This window comes from Raphanus sativus, chromosome 3 (genome assembly GCF_000801105.2).
Source record: "Raphanus sativus cultivar WK10039 chromosome 3, ASM80110v3, whole genome shotgun sequence".
Taxonomy (NCBI): Eukaryota; Viridiplantae; Streptophyta; class Magnoliopsida; order Brassicales; family Brassicaceae; genus Raphanus; species Raphanus sativus.
Window position 1 is genome coordinate 13,938,640 of NC_079513.1, and position 21,634 is coordinate 13,960,273.

Consider the following 21,634-nt stretch of genomic DNA (forward strand, 5'->3'; position numbering starts at 1 on the left):
GAAATGGTTTGTGATCATCATGTCGCTAGAGATTCTGATAAACTCTAGGTTCCTATATAGATTTGTCATTTGTAGCTTGAATTATTTAAATATATAAATGATGCAAATCACCGAATGATGTAACTTTGTTTTCTTCATATGAGTTTTCCTGACAAGGCCAAATAACAAACATATTCCCTGAAAACGAGTACTATTAGACATATTTACGTCAATTTCAAAGTCCTTACAAATCATAATTCTTAGATTATCAAAGGTTTTACTTGTGTCCAAAGTAAATTATCTACCTTATTTATCTTCATCAACCAGAAATCCTTATCCGTTATTTTTGAATGATTTCCACAAACCAGAACAAGTATAGATGTACGTCTTCTTATGTTAGATAGACAAAAATTGGAACAACTAAGAAAAGGATAATAAACCCCATGATTTTGCTAATATAGTTGTGGCAACGAAGAAGACTAACATTTAGGCATTAACATTTAAAAAGGAAATAAAAAAGATTTAAAAGATTTAGAAAATATTTTGTAATCTTTTTTTTTCCTAGATTTTTGAATCTTGTTTACAAATCTAGTAGAACTTACGTTCTACCAAAGTTAGAAAAGAGATGAAGTGATAGATATGACAAACTGAAAACGTAGATAAAGGAAAAGTGTGAAGAAAATAAGTTCTGCAGATGTAGATATGAAAACTTTTAGTATACCTTATAATCTACCAAATATACAGAACATAGAAGGATATGTAGATTTGTTATTCTGTTTTAGTAGGCCGAAATGTTTTCGGTGTATTGTACATTCTATGTTGGGTAGATCATTGTGTCTTAAGTAGATTGTATATTCTAAAACGCCGTAGATGGTAGATTTAATGTTCTAACACATTTAACCTATTTTTGAACTTATTATTCTAAATATTTTTTGAATCCAAAAATATTTTTCATATATGCACATGCTTGACTACTTCATGTTTTATATTTTATTTTATTTTTTTGCACTGTAAATATATCGATATGACTTTTTATTTAGAAAAAGGATAGTGAAAGTCTAAAAGTGACAAAATTTGATTTTGTACTAAGGGAACAATAGTTTAGTTTATTTATTCCTTTTTCCTAAAATTCCCTTTAAATATTAATGGAAATATAAAATATGATAACGAAAAACACTCGGGAACAAACATATGCACCGAAAGTCGATCACTGAAATGTGCCGACTATCAGCTATTTTATTCTCTTCCCGGATCTATCTGCTCTCTTAAACATCACAACTATATCTCGATCCACATAACTGTGCGAATGTTTATTTTTTATAAACATTTTGTTTTTTTTTGAAATTCTATATTAATATATACTATTTTATATATGAGATGTGTCTATCAATTTTTAAAACATGATAATTTTACTGTATATATTTTATTGAATAGATTATTTCAAACTGTAACATGTATTTGTATCTTCTTATACATATATATATATATATATATATATATATATATATATTTGGATTATTATTTTATTATTGAAATCGTAAATATATATAAAATTGGTAAAATATTGTTTATTTGTTATCTTCAAAGATATCATAACATTAACAAATTTAGAAAATCTTTAATAAATTAAACTTTTAGCTTCGTAGATTTATATTATCGAGTAAATAATTAAATATTTAGTTTATGTTTAATTTTAAACTAAACTATATAATTTCAAATTTGTTTTCATTAGTTTAAGGTAGTATAGAATAATTTTAAAGTTAGATTAGATTTGAAGAAGTGTGTTTAGATTAGATGGATACGTGATCCTTAGATAGTGTGTTCTTAATGTCAACATTATTTGTAGATAATTAAATCGTGTGTGAGTTTTTTTTTTGTAATATGTGGTCATTAGATAAAGTGTTCTCATTGGATATTACTATATAAATTGAATTTACAATTAATAAGGAATCTAATCATGGGTTATGTTAATCATTAAGGTTTTGTGGGAGATGTTGGTTATATTAGAATGATATATTATTAAGTCATATTGTTATGAATAAATGAATGATAAAGATTTCTAGTGAAAGTCCATAAAGTCCATTTTTTAAAAAAAATCATACATAAATTAAAATTGTAACTTTTGTTTTAATATATAAGATACGCAATATCAAAATGAAATATGAACTTAAAGAAAAAAATAATGATCATAGTGCTGCTACTAGACTTGTGTTACATAATAGTACATTTTAAATTGAAGAGGTAGTAAATAAATTTATACAGTAGAATAAGCCAATACTAATCTCAAATCATTTACCCGATATATAACCTTCTATTGAAATTGATCCAAGTAAAAATTGATTTAATTATTTTTACCTTCTAACTCTAGTTGTTCATATCAACAATCAGGATGACTCCAAACATTAATCTACTATATAATATTTCCTCTATTTTAGTTTAATTGTTATTGTAAAATATTTTTTTCATTACAAAATATATGTCACTTTAGAATTACAAAAATAAATTATTAACTTTATATGATAATTAATTTTTAGTTTATTTTTCTACTGGTTAAAATATAATTAAGTGTATCATTAAAAATATTTTTGTTTAGAAAATATACTAAACTAAATGTTTTCTTAATATATGTTTATAAATTTAAAACAATAATTAAAACGAAACACTTTGTCAGAAATAAATTAAAATGAAATAGAAAGAACATAATACACAATGCTTTTAAGTAGCACCGTTGACATTATCCTTAATTAGTTTAGCGGAAAAAAAAATTATGATTATGAATGTAGGCTGAGAAAACATGAGAAAGTGACACATCAGCAAATAACAGAGGTGAAATTAAATATAAAAGTAAAGATAGTTTTAAAATTGTTTATCCTTTAATAAGTAATAAGGGAGGCTTTATAGTATGCTGTAAATATTAATAAATATGAATATGTCTATATAATATGCTATTTAGTATGTTGCAAACTCAGGTCCAAAAAATATTAAGAACCGATGATTTAGAACAGAAATATTTATTCAGCTGTATCAATGAATTAATGAATAAGCTCGTATAGCTAAATCTAAGATAAATTAGAACAGTTCATAAATTATATTATCAACTCATATTTTTAGTTTTATTTCTCCAGAACAAGTTACACATTTGAACATTTTAACAATTTCTTACGTTTGTATTTGACTGGTTTACGACCATGATGGTTTTCTAGTGTGTTATTTATGATTCTTTATAGTGGTCGAAATGATTATATAAATCGATGAGGACAGTCTAATTATGACATCAGGGATTGTTATTTAATGAATTATAGTATTAATGATATGTTGACTTTTATATGGTCCGTAAACGAAGAGGAGAAACAAGAGCAACAACAAATCTTTTATAAATAATGAAAAGTGACAGAAGATCCATATGTCAACAATGTTTTCATTTTTAATATGCAAACCATATGTTAATGATGCTTTGAATTTATAAAGATAGAAATGAGAAACCACATAAATGACAGGATGGACACTAGAAAAAAGTGGAATTAGGGGAATGTTGTTACCTACGACATTTTGATTCCAAGTTCTGTGCAAATACAGCAACGTCCACTTCTCTACTATATTTTTCTTTCTTCATGTAATTTGAACAAAACCTGTTAAGGACTACATACTGTTTTCAGTTTAAAGAGTGGCAGGGAGGTTGAAGTACAATCTATCTTATTAAAACAAAAACATTCTGTTAGACCTAACATTTATTTTTTATTTTGTAAAATTTTAAATTAAATATACATTTATACTTTATAGTTAAACCTATATTAAATCACTAATGTTTCTTTTTTTATACTACTATCCATGTTTCCAAACAATATATTTATTTCTTTATACTACTATCAATGTTTCCAAACAATATATTTTTTATACTACTATTAATGTTTCCAAATAATACAATAATTAATCTTATTTATTTTATATCTATCATTTTCTCTTTAAAATTTTGTAGAAATGTCATAATTTCATAAATTGCAAAATAATGAACTTCAAAATTTGGATTATAACATGATGAAACTATTACAATTTAAATCCAATTAGATTACATATCGGTCATCCATCAGTTCAATCGGTTAGTCTCAGGTTTTACTGATTTTTTTAATATGAATATTTTAGACACCTAAATTGAATTGTCAGATCTCCGGATTAACCGGTATAATCACAATCAAGTTGAATTTAAAAACACTGATTTAAATTCAAAAATATTTTAAATACACACTCTTTAAAAATTACCAAAATATTTATCAAGTTATTAGTGAAATTTTTCATCGTAAAATATTCCGCGCTTCCAAAGCACGGATCAAAGTCTAGTTTTCATTAAGAACACATTTTAATATAACAAACACAGACCAATCACCAAGCTACTCACACTAGCAACACGTTGTTTTGTTTAGATAATATGTATAAGGTTCTCCGTAACATATTTCTCTTGCATGATCATTGCAAAATTTTATTCACATGAAGGGCATAACTAATCCTATTATCCTATTATTTTTTTTTTTGATATCTCTGGTGTCTGGGCAGCCACTTTCCCAAATATCCCCGAAGGGGTCCAGCGCCCCAGCAGTAAGGATGTTAAATCGCTGTGGCCGGGTTTCGAAGCTGGGTGGCGGACACCTCAGCCGAGGTTCCATTACCACCAGGCTAAAAACTGTTTAGGGTTAACTTTTTATAGTGACTAGCCCCACCGCTTGCGCGGCCCCAAATCCAGGAAATCCTTCCCCTCCGGCTTGGACCTACGGATTAATGTATATTCCGCTTGCCCCTACTCGTATGGGGAAACCCCTCCGGCTTGGACCTACGGTTGGTATACACCGCTTGCCCCTACTCGTATGAGGAAGGATTTATTTGGAGAGGCATAGTACCACCCTGCTGTCCCCGAGTATCGAACTAGCGACCTCGAGTAGTCATGTGTGAGAAGATTCGTTGGGACCACTAGGCCACCAACGCTTCTCAAAACTGTTCTATTATCCTATTATCTTAGATTGTTCCTTGATATAATAAAATAACGAAGGTTACTGTCATTTAATTCGATCCACAAAAAAATATTAAAAATAACAACATGATTTGTTTGTTTTATAATATCGTTTTCAATCTACAATTTTTTTATAAATATTTCACAAAACTAAAATAAATTCATATAAAATAGTTTTTTCTATAGCTTTCCGTCCGTAGGGCATACCGATCCTTATAAAAAATCTCCACTAAACCCAGTTCAAATAGAATTATTTAGCATATCCATAAAAAAACTGTTTTAAAAATTCAGAATAAAATTACACAAATGGTAAAAGCATTAGGTTTTTTTAGGAAAAATCTCTTTTAAAATAAAAAAATAGTTTATTTCATTAAATAATCATATAACTCCACTAAACCCAATTGACTGATTTTAATACATAGCCCAAAGTAAACATTGAAATATTTTGAAATTATATAATAATTAGATAAGTATATAATCTCTAAAATTAATAGTAAAATAAATTTAAATTTGTTTTGAAACTATTATGAAAGTTAATACAATTTTACTTAAATAAATAAAACTTGTTAAAGTAAATTTATATTATTAATTATTTTTTCGCCCGCTCGTATGGCGGAGTTATCCTATTAACAAATAAAATAAAAGAGAAAATAAAGAATAAATTATAGAAAAATGAGCAGATAAAAAGGATGTGAGAGAACGTCAATCTTTATTCTGGTTAAAACTTAAAACAAGTAGAAAACTTTCTACCTTTTTCAGGTTTATTCAGCTGAAAATAGAGGAAAATTATTTCTATCATATTTAACCTGATTGGCAGTAATTAAGTGAAATATATAGTAAAAGATATTTACTCCAAAAATGTCATTCAATCATACCCAAAAGCAAATGCACTATTTTCCAATGTTCCTTAATTAATAAGTAACTAGATTCTGATCTGCGCTTAAAAACGCATATATATTTTTATCTTTAAAAATTTAATTGAATTTGTAATTTTGATTAGAGAATAAATAATTTTAAAGTTTTCTATTTGTGTTTCAAAAAAATGTTCTATTATAATAATTAATTTTTAAGCAGTGTTTTCATATCCAACCCAGATCTATGATTGAACCGATAAATCCAGTGACACGTGTATAATTTAGTTCAATTTAATAAAAAGAATTATAATTATAATTTTGGAAAACCTGGTAAAAATCTAAAAATCCGCTATTAACCTAAGATCCGATACGAGATGACCCATTAAAAACCAAAAAAATAAATAATATTTTGAAATGTTTATTAATTAATTCATACTTCTTAATATTATATAAAATTGAAAAATAACTATTTAGACTTTAATGAGATTTGTATTATGTCATTTGAAGAAAATAAAACAATGGTAATAGGAAACTTTATTATTGATATGAAAGTATTATTTTTTTTTTGGTTTCTATGATAAGTTTGTATTTTTATTATATTTAGATCTAAAACTTAATTTTAAGATAATTTTTTAAAAAAATTGAACACTCAAAATTGGCATATCATTATTATGTAAAAAATGGCATATTAGTATTTTTTTAATTTGCATGTATATATTCATATCCGATCTCTAAATAATATTATAGATGAAAAATGATATTCAAATTAAATAGAGAGTATATACTGCATAAAATTAAAAATTTGTATCATTCACAAAATATGGAAAGTATTAATTACCATAGTTACAGAAAATATTTTATTTTTAGTTTAAATTAAATGTCAATGGGAATACTTGTAAATATATTGAAATACAAAGAGAATATCCTAAAATTTAAAATATGATCATACTTTAATAGTATAGAAGTGATGACTGATTATTAAATCCTACTTTAATACTAGGCCACCATGCACCTCTACACATAGTCAACCAAATGATTTATCCCAACACCACGAAAAGATACATTGTATTCAGCACTTACCATTTTAGACTTATTGACCCTTTTGACAACATAATCATCTATAGCTGTGTATTCCTTCTAGAACAAAGTAAAGACTTTTGGTGTATACACGTCCACTGCATGTTGTAACATTTCTACAGGAGCTAATAACACTGGCGAGGTATGTATCATGCCAAAGTCAGCAGTTAATTCTTTAAATTGCCGTTCATTAAATACTCTTTCATACTGTTCAAAGAAGCACCGCAAGTTAAAACCGCGCTTCAAGTATTTCTTCAAAATATTATTCATACTTTCACTATGCTGTGTGTTCACCATATCGGCTCTAAAAGTTTGACGACCATATACCCTTGCCCATTTTTCTCTCAGCTCAAACAAATCCTTCAGCCATTTATTCTCTGTCAATCCATGCTTCTCAAGCATTTCACTCCATGCTGATAACCACTCTGCTTCATTCTCATGGTCATATACACATTTTCCAAAGTCTGTGGCAAACTGGTCTGGTCCATGAAATACACGACTCAACCTCTTTGTAGCATTTTGATAAATATGCCAAACACATAACCTATGTTTTGTTTCAGGGAACACTTTTCCTATTGCATTTGCCATTACTGCACATTGGTCTGTAAAAATTGTTTGCGGTTGTTTTCCAGGCATTGCTCCAAGAAAAGTCTGAAAAAGCCACTCAAAAGACTATGTCGTTTCATCATATAAGAGAGCAACACCAAACACGATCGTTTGCTTATGATGATTGATGCCGACAAATGGAGCAAAGGGTTTGTCACATTCGTTGTTCTTGTAAGTTGTATCAAAGCAAAGGACATCTCCAAAAAGATTGTAATCACTAATTGACCGATCATCTGCCCAGAATATATTAGTGATCATATCATCCTCATCAAGTTGCATTGAGTAAAAAAAGATGATTATCCTCTTTCTTTTTCTGAAAGTACTCCAAAACAACTCCAGCATCTCCCTTTTCCATTGCTGCCATTCGCTTACGGTATATGTAGTTTTTCAGGTCTTTATCCACAAAACCTATATTTGCTCGCCCCCTTACTTCTCTGCTCAGCATTTCAATGGTTGCTTTTGCTGAAATTCCTAACATATCAGCATCATCAGCATGTTGTTTTTGAGAGACAGAGATTGCTCGGTTACTCTTCAACAAATGTTTCATAAGCGTCCTCACTAAATCATGGTTATGATTCGGCTCAAAAATCACAATCTTATATCTTCCGTTACCCTGAAGATAGCAAGATATGCGAGCTTGACAACCACACCTTGTGGTTGGTCGTGAAAATGATGTCTTGACCTTAGATTCTTGTCTAAATCCCTCTTTTGAGCATACATAAACCATCCTTTCTAGCTTCTGGTTTTTTCTCGAAGTCCGCTGTCTCCTCACGTCGAAACCATGATTTCCTCCATACTTTCTATAAGCTTTATATGCAGACTCATCATAACTAAACTCCATTCTAATGCATAGTTCAGATTTTTTTCTGATTTTCATTACTTGCCTCTAAAGTATCAACATCTTCAGTCTGAAGATAATCCTCGTTATTGCATATGTCCTTTTCTTCATCGTCATCACTGACTGAAGCATCCTCATCGCTGAAAGCATCATAATCATTGAGTGTAACATCTTTTTTCTCAGCTAAAAACTCATCTGACTTCTGACTTAACAAACTGGTTTTAACAAACTGGTTTCACCTGAAACTTGCAAACTAGATTCATCCTCACCAGCAGAAACAGTTTCTTTACCACTTAAATGACTATTCTCCATTGCAAATACATAGAAAAATACAAACACCAGTTAAATATTATAGTAGATATAACATAGAACAATTAGGGGTAACACAAAAAGCTCAAGACTTGACCTTATTTTGTCACCATCATAATAAAGGAAGAAAACCATAGTAACATGTAATTGATTCAATAACTATATTCATATGTAGATGTGATAATCAGAAAATCTAAAAAAAACAAATATGATCATCAATTCACCATGATTAGAGAAAATCTAACAACCCTAAGCTTATAGCTATATGATCACAGCATACATAGCAAAAAAAAAAATTAAACTCAGAGGTTAATAATGTTTTTCTAAGAATTGATGTGATAACTAATTAGTACTTAATTACATATATTCTAAGGATTGTTTGGAAGTTTCTGCACGGAGTGAAGAAGAAGAAGATGTCGATGGAAAAAAAAATCAGATCACGTTTCGTATGGAAACTGTTAACGTCGAAGGTATTTCTTTTTTTTCCAACCTATTTTTCTTTTTTTTCTTTTGATTTTATTTTTTTAAAATTAAGCCAGCATGTCAATTTGATTGATAGAGAGTAGGGGTGAATTACAGGATTCACCACATGGGGTGAATGCAAGTCTTGTCCCTGTCCAAATAAAAAACAATGAAAACTTCAAACTCTTTTTCCTTGTTACCTTTTTACAAAACCACCACCATCACTACCGACGAAAAAATGTTTTTTATATGTTTCTTTTTATATCTACCAAAGAGAGAGACAGACTGAGACCAAGGCTATTAAAAAAAATGTGCTTCATTGGTCTATAGCCTCTCAGTTCTGCTAAGCTACGAGCTGATCGAGCTGCATTTTCTTAATGCACGCTTCAAGCCCAGCATGGTCAGTTACTACTTCAACCGTTGTTGTCTTCTCCAAGTTTTGGTCAGCATAGGATTTCTTTCTATTTGACCTCATTTGGAGACAGACTCCTTCACTAATGACTGGACCCATGATACATCAAACGATGAATATGATGTTAACTTACCAAGTGCCTCCTTTGAGCTCATTCCCCAATCACGTTCACCATTTGAAGAACCCCACCACCAGTTGTTGTTGTTAATGAAAAGCTTAACGAACTGTAAAAATCGTTAAGGAGTTGCTCCTGCTCGTAATCCCCGACAACATATATTGAACTCATCCTGATGAACATATCTTGCGTTGAGAGAAGATCTAAGCCTGCTTGACTGTAGATTGCGACCAGGTAAATGCAGAGCAGGAACATTGGGTTGCGGCCACGGTGAGAGAGAATATACATTCTAAACTCATCAGTTGCGTAGACACTGTTCTTGATGTCAGGTAAAGACATATACTCTTTATTATTCTTGAACTCAGTAGGAGATGAGAGAAGATCATGAAGCATTAACTTCACACCTTCAAGCTTAGGAGGAACAACAATAACAAGTCAGCACCAGCTGCGAGAAGCAGCTTAACCACTTGCACAGCGTTCACAGTTCCACCAGAAGCAGCGCAGTGTAGCGCTGTACTCTGATAGTTCCCGCAAGCTCCGTTCACGTTTGTCCCTTGATCACATCGACGCTTCCGTAAGTTGCAGCCAGTGGCGGATTTAGAACTATTACTAATCGGGGGCACTTTAACAAGTAATTCATTTAAATAAAAAATTTCATAACTAAAAATACCTTACAAATTTATCCTACGAGATTTCATATTCTGGAATTTTTTCACTACTACTTAGTTTGTCACCTTTTCAAACAATTCTTTTTTAACAAAACAAACAACACAATCATTTAAAAACTGATCACTTATCTGATTCCGCAAACTAGTTTTCACAATCTTCATCGCTGAAAAGCATCTTTCAACTGTAGCGGTGGCAACAGGTAAAGTCAAAACTAACTTCAAAAGCCGATAAACCTGAGGATGTGAAAGATGTTTATTTGTCTTCACCATCATGCATGCAAGATCTCCAAGATCCTTCAAATTAGAAAATCTTTCATCTTCTCAAATATTGTCAATATAGAGACCTAGTTGATGCCCAAGAGTGATTCGCTCGACTGGACCAAAATCTTCAGGATAAAACTCAGACAATCTCATAACTTTTAACTGATCAAACTCATGAAATGAATTAGTGGGGCTCAAAAAAGCAATGCAGCCAAGTAATTATGTGTTTACCTCATCAAAACGGTCATTAGACTCTTGAATCTGCATATCCAATATAGTGTAAAAATGCTCCACCTTGTAATGATGCACGTTAGTTGTATTGATTTTTTTCCTTGAATTCTTGAATTCATCATCCATATCCAGGAACTCAATCTTGTTGTTCTTACAAAAGGAAGACACTTTATTTATCAGAGATTCCCATCCATCATCTCTGATCTTGTGCAATTGTTGGTTGGTGGATTTCACAAGTGACATAGCATTCAGAATGTCTTGATTCTTCCTTTGGAGAGCCTTTGACAAGCTATTTGTGATCCCAAGAAGAAGCAACATCAATTGTAAGTAGAACACAAAATCAAAGGTTTGGAAGTACTTTAGAAGACCATTAGCTTGGCGTCTTTTGATACCATCACTTCCATCGATTTCAACATACTCAAGCACTTTAATGATAGAAGCGAACAAATCAACCAACTGCAGCAATGTCTTATAATGAGAACCCCCCCCCCCCCCAACGAGTTTTACCGGGTCTTTGAAGCGAGACCTCTTGGTTCAATCTCTTTCCAGTCTTAATTTCACTTTTTTAGTTCTTTCCTCAACTTATTTCCGGTAGTCTTCTCGAATCTTCTCTTTCCTCTTACAAGAAGCTCCAACCACATTTAGCAAGACAACAATCTTATCAAAGAAATCTCCAACTTCAAAATGTTTTTGTGCAAATGCAACGACAACTAACTGAAGTTGATGAGCAAAATAATGAACATAATATGCAGAACTGCATTCTCTCAGAATTAGAACTCTCAGACCATTGAATTCACCCTTCATATTACTTGCTCCATCATAACATTGTCCTCTTAACTTCTTCATACTCAATCCATGTTTTGCAAACAACGAATCAACAGCACTCTTCAGAGATAAAGAAGATGTTTCTTTCACATGAGCCAAACCAACAAACCTTTCTTTAACTATCCCATGTGTATCAACAAAGCGAAAACCAATTGCCATTTTCTCTTTATCAGAAACATCTGCAGATTCATCCACCAACAAACAAAATACATCATGGCCAACTTTTTTGATAATAGATTCAATAACTTCTTCCGCAAAGCAATGAACTATATCTGTCTGGATTTTGTGGGATACCATCTGATTGTTCTTGGGGGCATTCTCTAGCACAACTTAACTTACAAGCTCATTTTGCTCTGCAATATATTTCACAAACTCCAAAAAGTTTCCCTTGTTAACTGCATTCACCGATTCATCATGACCTCGAAACGGAAGTCCTTGTCTTAGCAATACCTACAAGCATCAATTAAAGCATTCAATCTGATCTTGTATTCATTTTTAACCGCGTTATTCTGCTTATAAAAAGTATGAACAATTGATTGTCCTGGTTTCATCAGATAATCAACCCTTTTACACTGTTGTGAAAACTATTCACGGCTCCCACATGATCACGTAATCTCTATGTCTTGTTCCAGTCATCAAAGCCTTTGGTAACAAATGCATCATCCCTTCCGCATTTGTTTTCAGTGAAATCTCTAAACAAGTAGCAGAATAAACAAAATGCTTTATCTTTCTTCACACTGTACTCTAACCAGCGCCATAAAGATCAAACCAAGCAGGGTTGAATCGTCTCAATTTACTTTGAAACGATGTTATAGGAAATTCATGACCACGAGGTTGACAAGGACCTCTCACAAGGTATTTGCGTCTTATCTCGTCTCTTTGATTTGAAGGGTATTCGGTTATCCTTTTCCTATCTTCGGGATCACTAGGTAAATTCTCCAAATCAACTTCAAAGTCTTTTTCTTTGAAAAAGGCAAATCATCCTCAGAGTTTGCAGATGTAGATGCTAATTTTATTTCAGGATTGAAATATTTCTCCATTGAAATTTTTTCTGTGAGAAAAAAAATTAGCACAATACTATTAGTTTTTATGTTCTCGCGATTTTTATTGCTTAGATCACATAAACAAAATTTTCATTTAGTTTTACCTTTTAGGTTCTGTTTGAACTTGTTACACGTACTTCTTTGTTTGTGTGCGTTAGATTTTGTGGAGAAAACTTAATTGGTAAAAACTAAAAGAAAGAAGACGACAAAAACGTGAATGCTGTGTAATTAGGTCAAAATAAAAAACTTTCATTACTAATTTTTTTTTAGGTTTTGATTGGACATTTTTAAATTTAATTATCTTTGTTTTTATATTAGGCTTCATGAGACTCATATAATAATTGTGTTTAGAATTTTTTTTTTTTTTTGTGTTTAGAATTCTTACTTCTCAGCTTTCCTCATGCGATCATTATATATATAAAACTATATCTAATATTTTTTTTTTAAGTAGTAGGGGGCACGTGCCCCCGTAGTGAACCACATACAGCAACCATCAAGGATGTCCTCAGATCGTTGACCATAAACCGGGCCGAGGATTTGATTATTGACTGACACTGACTGCTGGTCTGATCCTAATTCAAAACCCACAACTAAAGTGATCTTTCGACTTTTGAAATCTTGTTATAAACCGGGCCGAGGATTAGATTAGGCTCAAAGCCCATTAAGTTCTACAAGGCCTTTAGAAACCCTAACTCATTTTGTATCATCTGAACAATATAAAATACAGTTTCGCCGCAAGCTAGGGCTTCCTCTTCCTCACTGCTAACAAACACATTCCAATCTCTCTGTCAACACTCTCCATTTCGAAAAATGGCTGAACGTGGAGGAGAACGCGGCGCCGAGCGTGGAGGAGACCGTGGTGGCTTCGGTCGTGGATTCGGAGGTCGTGACGGTGGCCGCGGCCGTGGTGGTCCGAGAGGACGTGGTGGAAGACGCGGAGGCCGTCCCGCCGAGGAGGAGAAGTGGACACCAGTGACCAAGCTCGGCCGTCTCGTGAAGGACGGAAAGATCCAGAAGCTAGAGCAGATCTACCTCCACTCGCTCCCCGTCAAGGAGTACCAGATCATCGATCTCCTCGTCGGTCCCACCTTGAAAGACGAGGTGATGAAGATCATGCCGGTTCAGAAACAGACCAGGGCCGGTCAGAGGACGAGGTTCAAGGCCTTTGTCGTTGTCGGAGACACGAACGGACACGTGGGTCTTGGTGTGAAATGCTCCAAGGAGGTTGCCACGGCGATCAGAGGTGGGATTATACTGGCGAAGCTGTCTGTGATTCCCGTGAGGAGAGGTTACTGGGGTAACAAGATTGGGAAGCCTCATACTGTTCCTTGTAAGGTTACGGGGAAGTGTGGTTCCGTTACCGTGAGGATGGTTCCTGCTCCTAGAGGTGCTGGTATTGTGGCCGCTAGGGTTCCTAAGAAGGTTCTTCAGTTCGCTGGTATTGATGATGTTTTCACTTCCTCGAGAGGTTCTACCAAGACTCTTGGAAACTTCGTCAAGGTTTGATCTTTCTTCCTTTAAAGTTGTTGCCTGTGAATTGCTCTGCCACATTGTTAGTACTACTTGTTTAGAAGAAGCTGGCTTTAGAAGTATCTGTGACTTATATAGCTCTGATTGATGGAAGTAAGAATGTATTGAGCTGTTTGTTTGTCATGATGTGTTTGTGTTTATATCTAATCGCAAGCTCAGTCTCTCCAGACTTGATCAGTTTGAACATTTGAACACTGCATTACATCAGTTCATTTGTTACAGACAAATTTAAGTGTTTTGTTTTGTCAGTATGCATTCATTGATTAATTCTCTTCAATCATGCATTTGCTTGCAGGCTACATTCGATTGCCTTCAGAAGACTTACGGATTCCTCACACCAGAGTTCTGGAAAGAGACGAGCTTTAAAAAATCGCCGTATCAAGAGTACACAGATCTGTTGGCCACGAAGGGAACTACAACTACGAAAGTCATCACCGAGGGTGAAGACCAAGCCGCCTAAATAACAACAGTTTCCCCTGTTTTGTTTTTGGATTATCCTTTCATGAGTTTACTATGCTTAAGGTCGAAACTTTGGTAGTACTATATGTTGCTGGATTGCATCTTTATATTTTCGTCTCTTCTCAAACGGTTACTTCTGCTCAGTTTTTTTTTAATTATGGATATGGTAATGTTCTAGTTTTTTGCTCAGTTCCCGGTGCCTATTTTGATTTTCACTACTTTTCTATTACCTTTTTTTTTGTAACACACTTTTCTATTACCTTGGCTAAACACTCTTTAATGAGTGGTAGAACCAAAACCGAACCAATCATCCTTAATTGAGTTGTAGAAGCAAGATGGTCTAACGACAGAAGCAGAACCATGGCGAAGTCATGGTTGATTTTTCTCTAAATGTAGCAAAGGGTTCCCCGATCAACATGTGCCCTAGACGTGTTCGAATTTCACCTCCAACAAGAACTAATTTAAGGGTAATCAGGGATTTATGGACCCTTGAGACAATTACTAAATGGTCGACACCTATTTTTTAATGAATTTGAGGGCCTGTATACGTATTAACCACTAATATTCTGGGAATCTATGTTCATTTTGCTACACTACACTTATGACCGGATCTAACTTCTAATCGTAAACTATTTCTGCTGATTCTCGAGTCCACCAATAAACCAGTACCAACGGCTAGAGGAAACATCAAGGTCATAAACCACTTAATGGTTTTAAACAGGGTCCTGTACATATTGATTCGAGGGTGGAGTCTTTACTGAAAGGCTTTGAGAGTAAACTTCACGAGATGAGTGATGAGGAATTTAAGGTGAGATGCGTGAACCAGTTAGTTCAAGTAATCTAGCTAAGACGGTATGATCCTTTTTAACTACATGAGTTACTCTTTCTCAAGAGCAATGTAACAGCTTTGACAGACATGAAGCTTGAAAAACACAAGAACTAGAAGGAGGAATCTCGGCTTTACTGGCAAGAGATAGTGGAACACTCGAGTTCCACCGTAAAGAGGCAGAGGTACAGAACCAGTTTCCTCCTGTCTTGTAAACTAAGTTACTTTTATAGACATGAAGCTTGAAAAACACAAGAACTAGGAGGAATCTCGGTTATACTGGCAAGAGATAGTGGAACACTCGAGTTCAACCGTAAAGAGGCAAAGGTACAGAACCAGTTTCCTCCTGTCTTGTAAACTAAGTTACTTTGAATCATTTGTAGGGTTAGTTCAAGTGAGTAAGAAGTTGTATGAGAGCAACTAACTGATGAGAAAATGGGGTTTCCTTGTGGACAGGGTGCTGCACTGAGTCGTCAGCTTCAGAAGCAGGAGTTAATAGATTTCTTCCAGGAATACGTCAAGATTGGAGCAACCTTGGTTTAAAAAAGCGAGCGCTTTTGGCGCCATGGCGCTAAGCGACACAAAGCGAGGACCTCATCGCCAAGGGAACCCATAACCAGTCGAGGTACGTAAAACGCTCGCTTTATCTCGCTTTTCCTGGATTTTGATATTTTGCAAAAGCGGTAAAAGCGGCGATTTGTTGCACCTACACAAAAAAATGGCATTTTTATTCAAAATTGTACAATTAACTAAAACAGTTTAGAAAGAATATATTCTAGACGTGCAGAGAAGGTATCCACAATCCCACTAACGTAGGATACAATCCCACTAACCCTACTACTTCTTCTCTTATATAAATAAACCTACAAACCTTAAGTAAAATCATTAGCTTCTCTTCTCTTAAACTTACGGCAGTAGCTTCTCTTATCGTTTGCAAGGTTCTTAGTTGATTAGATTTATCTTCTTTACGCTTCTTCTCAATCTTTGTTTAGATCATAGTTTCTTCTTCTTAAGTTTGTAGCTTTTTTTCTATAATAAATGTTTGTGATCATGTATTTTTTATACATAGACTCATGTTGTAGGTGATCATGTTGTAGGTGATCATGTCTGACGCTGGAGCTGGAACATCTCAAGCAGGAGGGTCTCAAGGAGGAGGCCAACAAGTGGATCCGGGAAGGAAATACGGGACCATGGTCAACAACAACGTCAACCATTGGAAGTGTATTTTCTGTTACAAGGTGCTAACTGCTGGCATTTCACGCTTGAAGCAACATCTTGTTGGAGGGCATAAGAATGCAAAGAAGTGTCCAATCTGTCCAGAACATGTTAGAGCTGAGCTGCAGAACTACATGGTGAAAAAAGCTGAAGAAAGAGCAGCTCTAGCTATGCAGTTTCAACCTGCTGTGCGTGAAGAAGATGTGGAGGACGTGGATGCTGATCAGCCAAAACGCAGCGGTATCAAGAGGAAGAACCGTGGACCTCTGGATAAGTTTGTGACGTCTCTGCCTCCAGACGTCTTGAAAGGCAGAAAGGATTTGAAGGGAGTCTTGGGAGTTTGTGACAAGGAGCTAAGAGAGAAAGTTTGTGGAGGCATATCAAGGTGGTTTTATGATGCTGGCATTCCTTTTAATGCTGCTACACACGACAGTTTCAAGGAGATGACTGAGTTGATTGGGCAGTATGGTATGGGATTAAAGCCTCCTTCAATGTACGAGCTCCGGTTCAATTTACTTCAGAACGAAGTAGCAAACGTTGATGCTCAGCTAGTTGGTCACAGAGAGGAGTGGGCAGTGAAAGGATGCTCCATCATGTCTGATGGATGGCGTGATTCTGTGGTGCAGAAGGACATCGTGAACTTTCTGGTTAACTCACCGAAGGGTTCTGTGTTCATCAGGTCTAAAGAGGTGTCTGAAGTTGTGAAAGACGCAACATTGCTGTTCAAGCTTCTGGATGATATGGTTGAGGAAGTTGGAGAGATGAATGTCGTTCAGGTTGTGACTGACAATGCTTCCAACTACGTGAAGGCTGGGAAGCTGCTTGAAGCTAAACGCCCACATCTGTTCTGGACTCCTTGTGCTGCCCATTGTCTTGATCTGATGCTGGAGGACATCGGAAAGGTGCAAGCTGTTAAGGATGCTATGAAGAAGTGTATGTTTGTCAATGCATACATCTACTGCCGTGTTCCTCTGGTCAATATGATGAGAAGGTTCACGAACCAGAGGAACTTGCATAGGCCTGCTGTAACTCGTTTTGCAACTTCCTTCATCACAATGAGTCAATTTCACCTTCAACAAGCCAATTTGAAGAAGATGGTGACCTCAGAGGAGTGGAACAAGTCGAAGTGGCCTAAAGAAGCAGGAGCAAGAAAGATGAAGCAGTATATCCTTCAAGAGGGCTTCTGGAGGAACGTAGCTTATGCTCTTAAGCTAACTTGTCCCTTGGTGAAGGTCCTCCGGATGGTTAATGGTGAGAAGAAGCCAGCAATGGGGTATATCTATGCTGCAATGGATAGGGCAAAGGAAACTATTGCTAAGAGTTTCAAATGGAAGAAAGAGAAGTATGAGAAGGTCTTTGAGATGATAGACAATCGCTGGAACTGCCAGTTACATCAACCACTTCATGCAGCAGGTTATTTCCTCAATCCAGCTGTTCATTATGCTCATACGGTTGATGTTTGTTGTGAGGAAGTGGAGACTGGCTTGTATAACTGCATCACAAGGCTGGTTCGAGAGCCTGCTGTTCAAGACAAGATCATGGTGGAGCTTGAAGTCTTTAAGAATGCAAGTGGCCTCTTTGGTCTTCCCATGGCTATTAGGCAAAGGGAGATGAAATCACCAGGTACGTAGAGTTGTTTTAAGCACTGCACTGCGATGTATTCTTAAACTTATTTTTATTTTTTATTTTTTTGCAGCTGACTGGTGGTCAACATACGGATCATCAGCTCCAAATCTCAGAGACTTTGCAGTCAAGGTGCTAAGTCTTACATGCAGTGCAACAGGTTGTGAAAGAAACTGGGGAGTCTTTCAACTTGTAAGTTTTTCACAATCTTTATATTTACACTGTTTTACATGAACTATATCTATATATGACGTGATTGATACTCTAATATTTGATAAAACTCAGCTGCATACCAAGAGAAGGAACCGACTAGCTCAAGGCCGATTGAATGACATGGTGTTTGTCAAATACAATCGTGCTTTGCAGCGTAGGATGAGGAGAAATGATGCCAAGGATCCAATTCTGTTGGATGAGATAGATGATAGCAATGAATGGCTAATGGGGAAGATGGATGGGAACTCATCCAATGATGAAGATGATGATTTTGTCCATGATGATGAAGACTTGACATGGAGTGTGGTGAGCGAAGCAGTAGGAGCTGAAGAACCTAGCTACACTACTAGGGGAGCAAAAACTGCTAAGGACAACAAAGGGAAAGGAAAAGCTACTCCTTCAACTCAGAGCAAGCGCTATGGTCCATCACTTTCTCATTTGGAGTTGGTTGATGAAGATGATGACGTTGAAGGGGAGTTAGAAAAAGATGCTAGCTTCTGGAAGGATTTGGAATTGGAGTATGAGGAGAGTGGTTCTGAATCTGAGTAGAGATTCTACTCAGATTGGTGTTTTTATTTGCTTTTACTTTGGTGTTTTAGTTGCTTTTGAATTTGGTGTTTGCATTTAGTATTTTCAGTATTTTGCTATTTGAACCTTTCAATTTTATTATATGAAGTTGGTTTTTTTATTTTTTACTTGTCTTTCTTAAGCTTTACGTAATACATATTGTATAAGTGTTTTGTAGGTTACCTTGTCTGTTGCAGGTAGGCAAAGCGCTCGCTTTGAGGCGCCATGGCGGTCAGCGCTAAGCTCCCACCTCCTCGCTTCGTCTCGCCACACGCTTTTTCAAACCAAGGGAGCAACACGGAAGAAATCGTTGAGCATAAGAGTGTATGGGAGTAAGCATTTGAAAGGAAGGCAAGTGACAAAGAGGAAGTCTCTTCACAATCTGTTGAAATCGATGACATTTTTGGTTTCAGAAATTCCCAGCCACTTCACGGGTCCTTCAGGGGATGTGGACAATCCAAACTCTGAGGAGTGAACCTCATTTCATTATACAAAGACAACTATTTCTTTTTGTTTTATCCTGTCTGGTTGGGAGACCTTAATTTGGCATAAATTTGGTAGAAAACTGAGTTTTAAACAACAAAGACGGTAGATTTATACATTGTCACTGGAGACATTATGATTATGAAAGAAAGCAGACACTTTTAGTTGATGAACTGAGATGGGATGATGCAGAGGCAATGACTATAGTAAGCCACCCTTCTCAGACCATGTAAGTGTATATAAGTATTCTATACTTGCTTCTAGACAATATATATAATATATGTATATGTATGTCCGTGATAGCTTTCATTTTAGTTAATCTTCATCAGCAGGATGAACTCATACCGTGTATAAACAGAAGGTCGGAGGAGGAGGAGGATAAAGTCTGACCTGCCTCGAGCACTAATTTTAGTCATGCAATCTACATAGAAAACAGAGAAGAGCTTCATTAGAAGGATACCACACAGTCCACTGGATGAACATAATTCTCCAACAACGATTGTGTATGTATATATATGTGTGCATTTGAGCTTGTGATTATCCAGATTTGTACCTTGTAAATAAAGGGCTGATGCTTTCCTCCAGCTCCAGACCTCTTCACATAACCAATCTTCACCAGCCTGCATCAAGAAATCCATATCTTAGATTCCCAAAAACAGTAACTTTTTTTTTGATAGAATCCTGTGACAAGTTGTATATGTTACATTCTGAGAGCTTTGCTAGTATCTGCGTTATCTCCAAGCACTTGACGGATCTTGACTTCAGAAGAGCAGCTACTGTCGAGAAACTCCAAGATCTTTCCAGCCTTACGCCGAACAGAACTCGACCTGTGGCTCTCTTTCTTCTTAGATTCTCCCTGTAGTAGTTTCTCATGACTCGTGGTGGCCTTGATTCTGCTCTCTGTGCTCGAAACCTCGTTGGAGCCTGTAGACAAGCACGACTCCTCCTCCTTGGAGAGTTCATCAAACTCGAGATTCTTCTTCGAGTGTTTCACCGCCTTGGAATCAACCGAGCTGTAAACCACATTTGTACGGCGTTTTCTAGAAATCTGTTCATGGAAAATTGAAATCAAATCCTAAACGTAATCTGTTCCCTAGCTACACATCCATCAATAATCCAGTACCTAGCGAATCTCTAGAATCAAAAAACAGTTCGTGAATCGTGAAAATTGAGATTGATGATGATGATGATGAACGGCTACCTTGAAGTTCATGAAGTCATCCTCAGAGCTCTTCCGATACGACGACGAGGCGTTGTTGGAGAGAACCGAATCGCACGATCTCGTAGACACGAAGCTCATGCTTACTTGACCGTTGATTTCACCGCACAGCGAGCGATTTTCTCCCTCAGATCCAGATCTATCACTACTGCGAATAGATTTTTTTGAGAATCATCGAAGGGCGTGGATTAGGAATTGAAGCGTTTTCGGAGACTCGGAAACTCGTTCGCGTACCTTGGAGAAGAGAAGAGGATTGGATCGGAGGAGAGGAGGAGGAGGAGAGACGACGCGACTTCTCTCTCGATCGAAGAAGGGAACTCGGTCATCTTCGATTTTGAACTTTCGAAGCAAGTTTTCTCTGCGTTTTTCTTATAGTGGCGCTATGATCTGAGCTCTAATCTAGTTTTTTGAATTTGGTGTGTGTGACAGTTGTGAGAGTGATATTTCAGTTTTGATGGGCCTTTCTGTATTGAAAATTGGGCCTCTAGTGAGCATATTACAAGGCCTCTAAAGAAACAGTGATAATTTGTTTTTTGTTCATAAAGTTCTACAAAATGGTGGTATATTTGGAAAGAAAAAACAGGTAATAATGTAGTAAACACTACTATTATTTTATCTTTTAACTTTAAAGTCAGTTTTTAGAAAATTGATAGTATTTGTTTTTTTTAATATTCATTTTCTTCAACTTTGTCTCATGTTTCTAAATTTTAGATTATATAAACTATAAAGAAATAAACTGTTTTCATGAAATGAAGATAAAATGATATCAATCTTCTCTTTTACTATTTTTATCTACCATGAAAAAATCATATTAGGTTCA

At 35.1% G+C, this 21,634-nt stretch overlaps 3 protein-coding genes and 1 pseudogene across 3 annotated transcripts; 2 read left to right on the forward strand and 2 right to left on the reverse strand.

Moving 5' to 3' along the window:
* Positions 1–9,467: 9,467 nt before the first annotated feature.
* On the reverse strand, positions 9,468–13,081 carry LOC108858046 (uncharacterized; annotated as a pseudogene).
* Positions 13,082–13,419: 338 nt separating this feature from the next.
* Positions 13,420–14,857, forward strand: LOC108838313 (40S ribosomal protein S2-2). The gene is made up of 2 exons (XM_018611267.2): positions 13,420–14,179; positions 14,505–14,857. The coding sequence occupies exons 1-2, from the start codon at positions 13,490–13,492 to the stop codon at positions 14,667–14,669; spliced, it is 855 nt and encodes a 284-aa protein (XP_018466769.2). The 5' UTR covers positions 13,420–13,489; the 3' UTR covers positions 14,670–14,857.
* A 1,746-nt stretch (positions 14,858–16,603) lies between these two features.
* LOC108831746 (uncharacterized) lies at positions 16,604–19,173 on the forward strand. Its single transcript, XM_057005731.1, has 3 exons — positions 16,604–18,332; positions 18,406–18,524; positions 18,618–19,173. Exons 1-3 carry the CDS (start codon positions 16,685–16,687, stop codon positions 19,092–19,094), a joined length of 2,244 nt encoding a protein of 747 aa, XP_056861711.1. The 5' UTR covers positions 16,604–16,684; the 3' UTR covers positions 19,095–19,173.
* Positions 19,174–19,677: 504 nt separating this feature from the next.
* On the reverse strand, positions 19,678–21,343 carry LOC108835255 (uncharacterized). The gene is made up of 5 exons (XM_018608535.2): positions 21,049–21,343; positions 20,797–20,962; positions 20,300–20,643; positions 20,149–20,215; positions 19,678–20,016 (listed from the first exon to the last, which is right to left on the reverse strand). The coding sequence occupies exons 1-5, from the start codon at positions 21,138–21,140 to the stop codon at positions 20,008–20,010; spliced, it is 678 nt and encodes a 225-aa protein (XP_018464037.1). The 5' UTR covers positions 21,141–21,343; the 3' UTR covers positions 19,678–20,007.
* Between the last annotated feature and the right edge of the window lie 291 nt (positions 21,344–21,634).

Bases quoted from the DNA above. Each gene is read 5' to 3' on its own strand.
- LOC108835255 (XM_018608535.2), bottom strand. From the start codon at position 21,140: ATGACCGAGTTCCCTTCTTCGATCGAGAGAGAAGTCGCGTCGTCTCTC. The intron at 20,963-21,048 runs GTACGCGAACGA...ATCTATTCGCAG, and splicing joins ATCCTCTTCTCTTCTCCAAG to TAGTGATAGATCTGGATCTG. The intron at 20,644-20,796 runs GTAGCCGTTCAT...TTCCATGAACAG, and splicing joins ATGACTTCATGAACTTCAAG to ATTTCTAGAAAACGCCGTAC.
- LOC108838313 (XM_018611267.2), top strand. From the start codon at position 13,490: ATGGCTGAACGTGGAGGAGAACGCGGCGCCGAGCGTGGAGGAGACCGT. The intron at 14,180-14,504 runs GTTTGATCTTTC...ATTTGCTTGCAG, and splicing joins CTCTTGGAAACTTCGTCAAG to GCTACATTCGATTGCCTTCA.
- LOC108831746 (XM_057005731.1), top strand. From the start codon at position 16,685: ATGGTCAACAACAACGTCAACCATTGGAAGTGTATTTTCTGTTACAAG. The intron at 18,333-18,405 runs GTACGTAGAGTT...ATTTTTTTGCAG, and splicing joins AAGGGAGATGAAATCACCAG to CTGACTGGTGGTCAACATAC. The intron at 18,525-18,617 runs GTAAGTTTTTCA...GATAAAACTCAG, and splicing joins ACTGGGGAGTCTTTCAACTT to CTGCATACCAAGAGAAGGAA.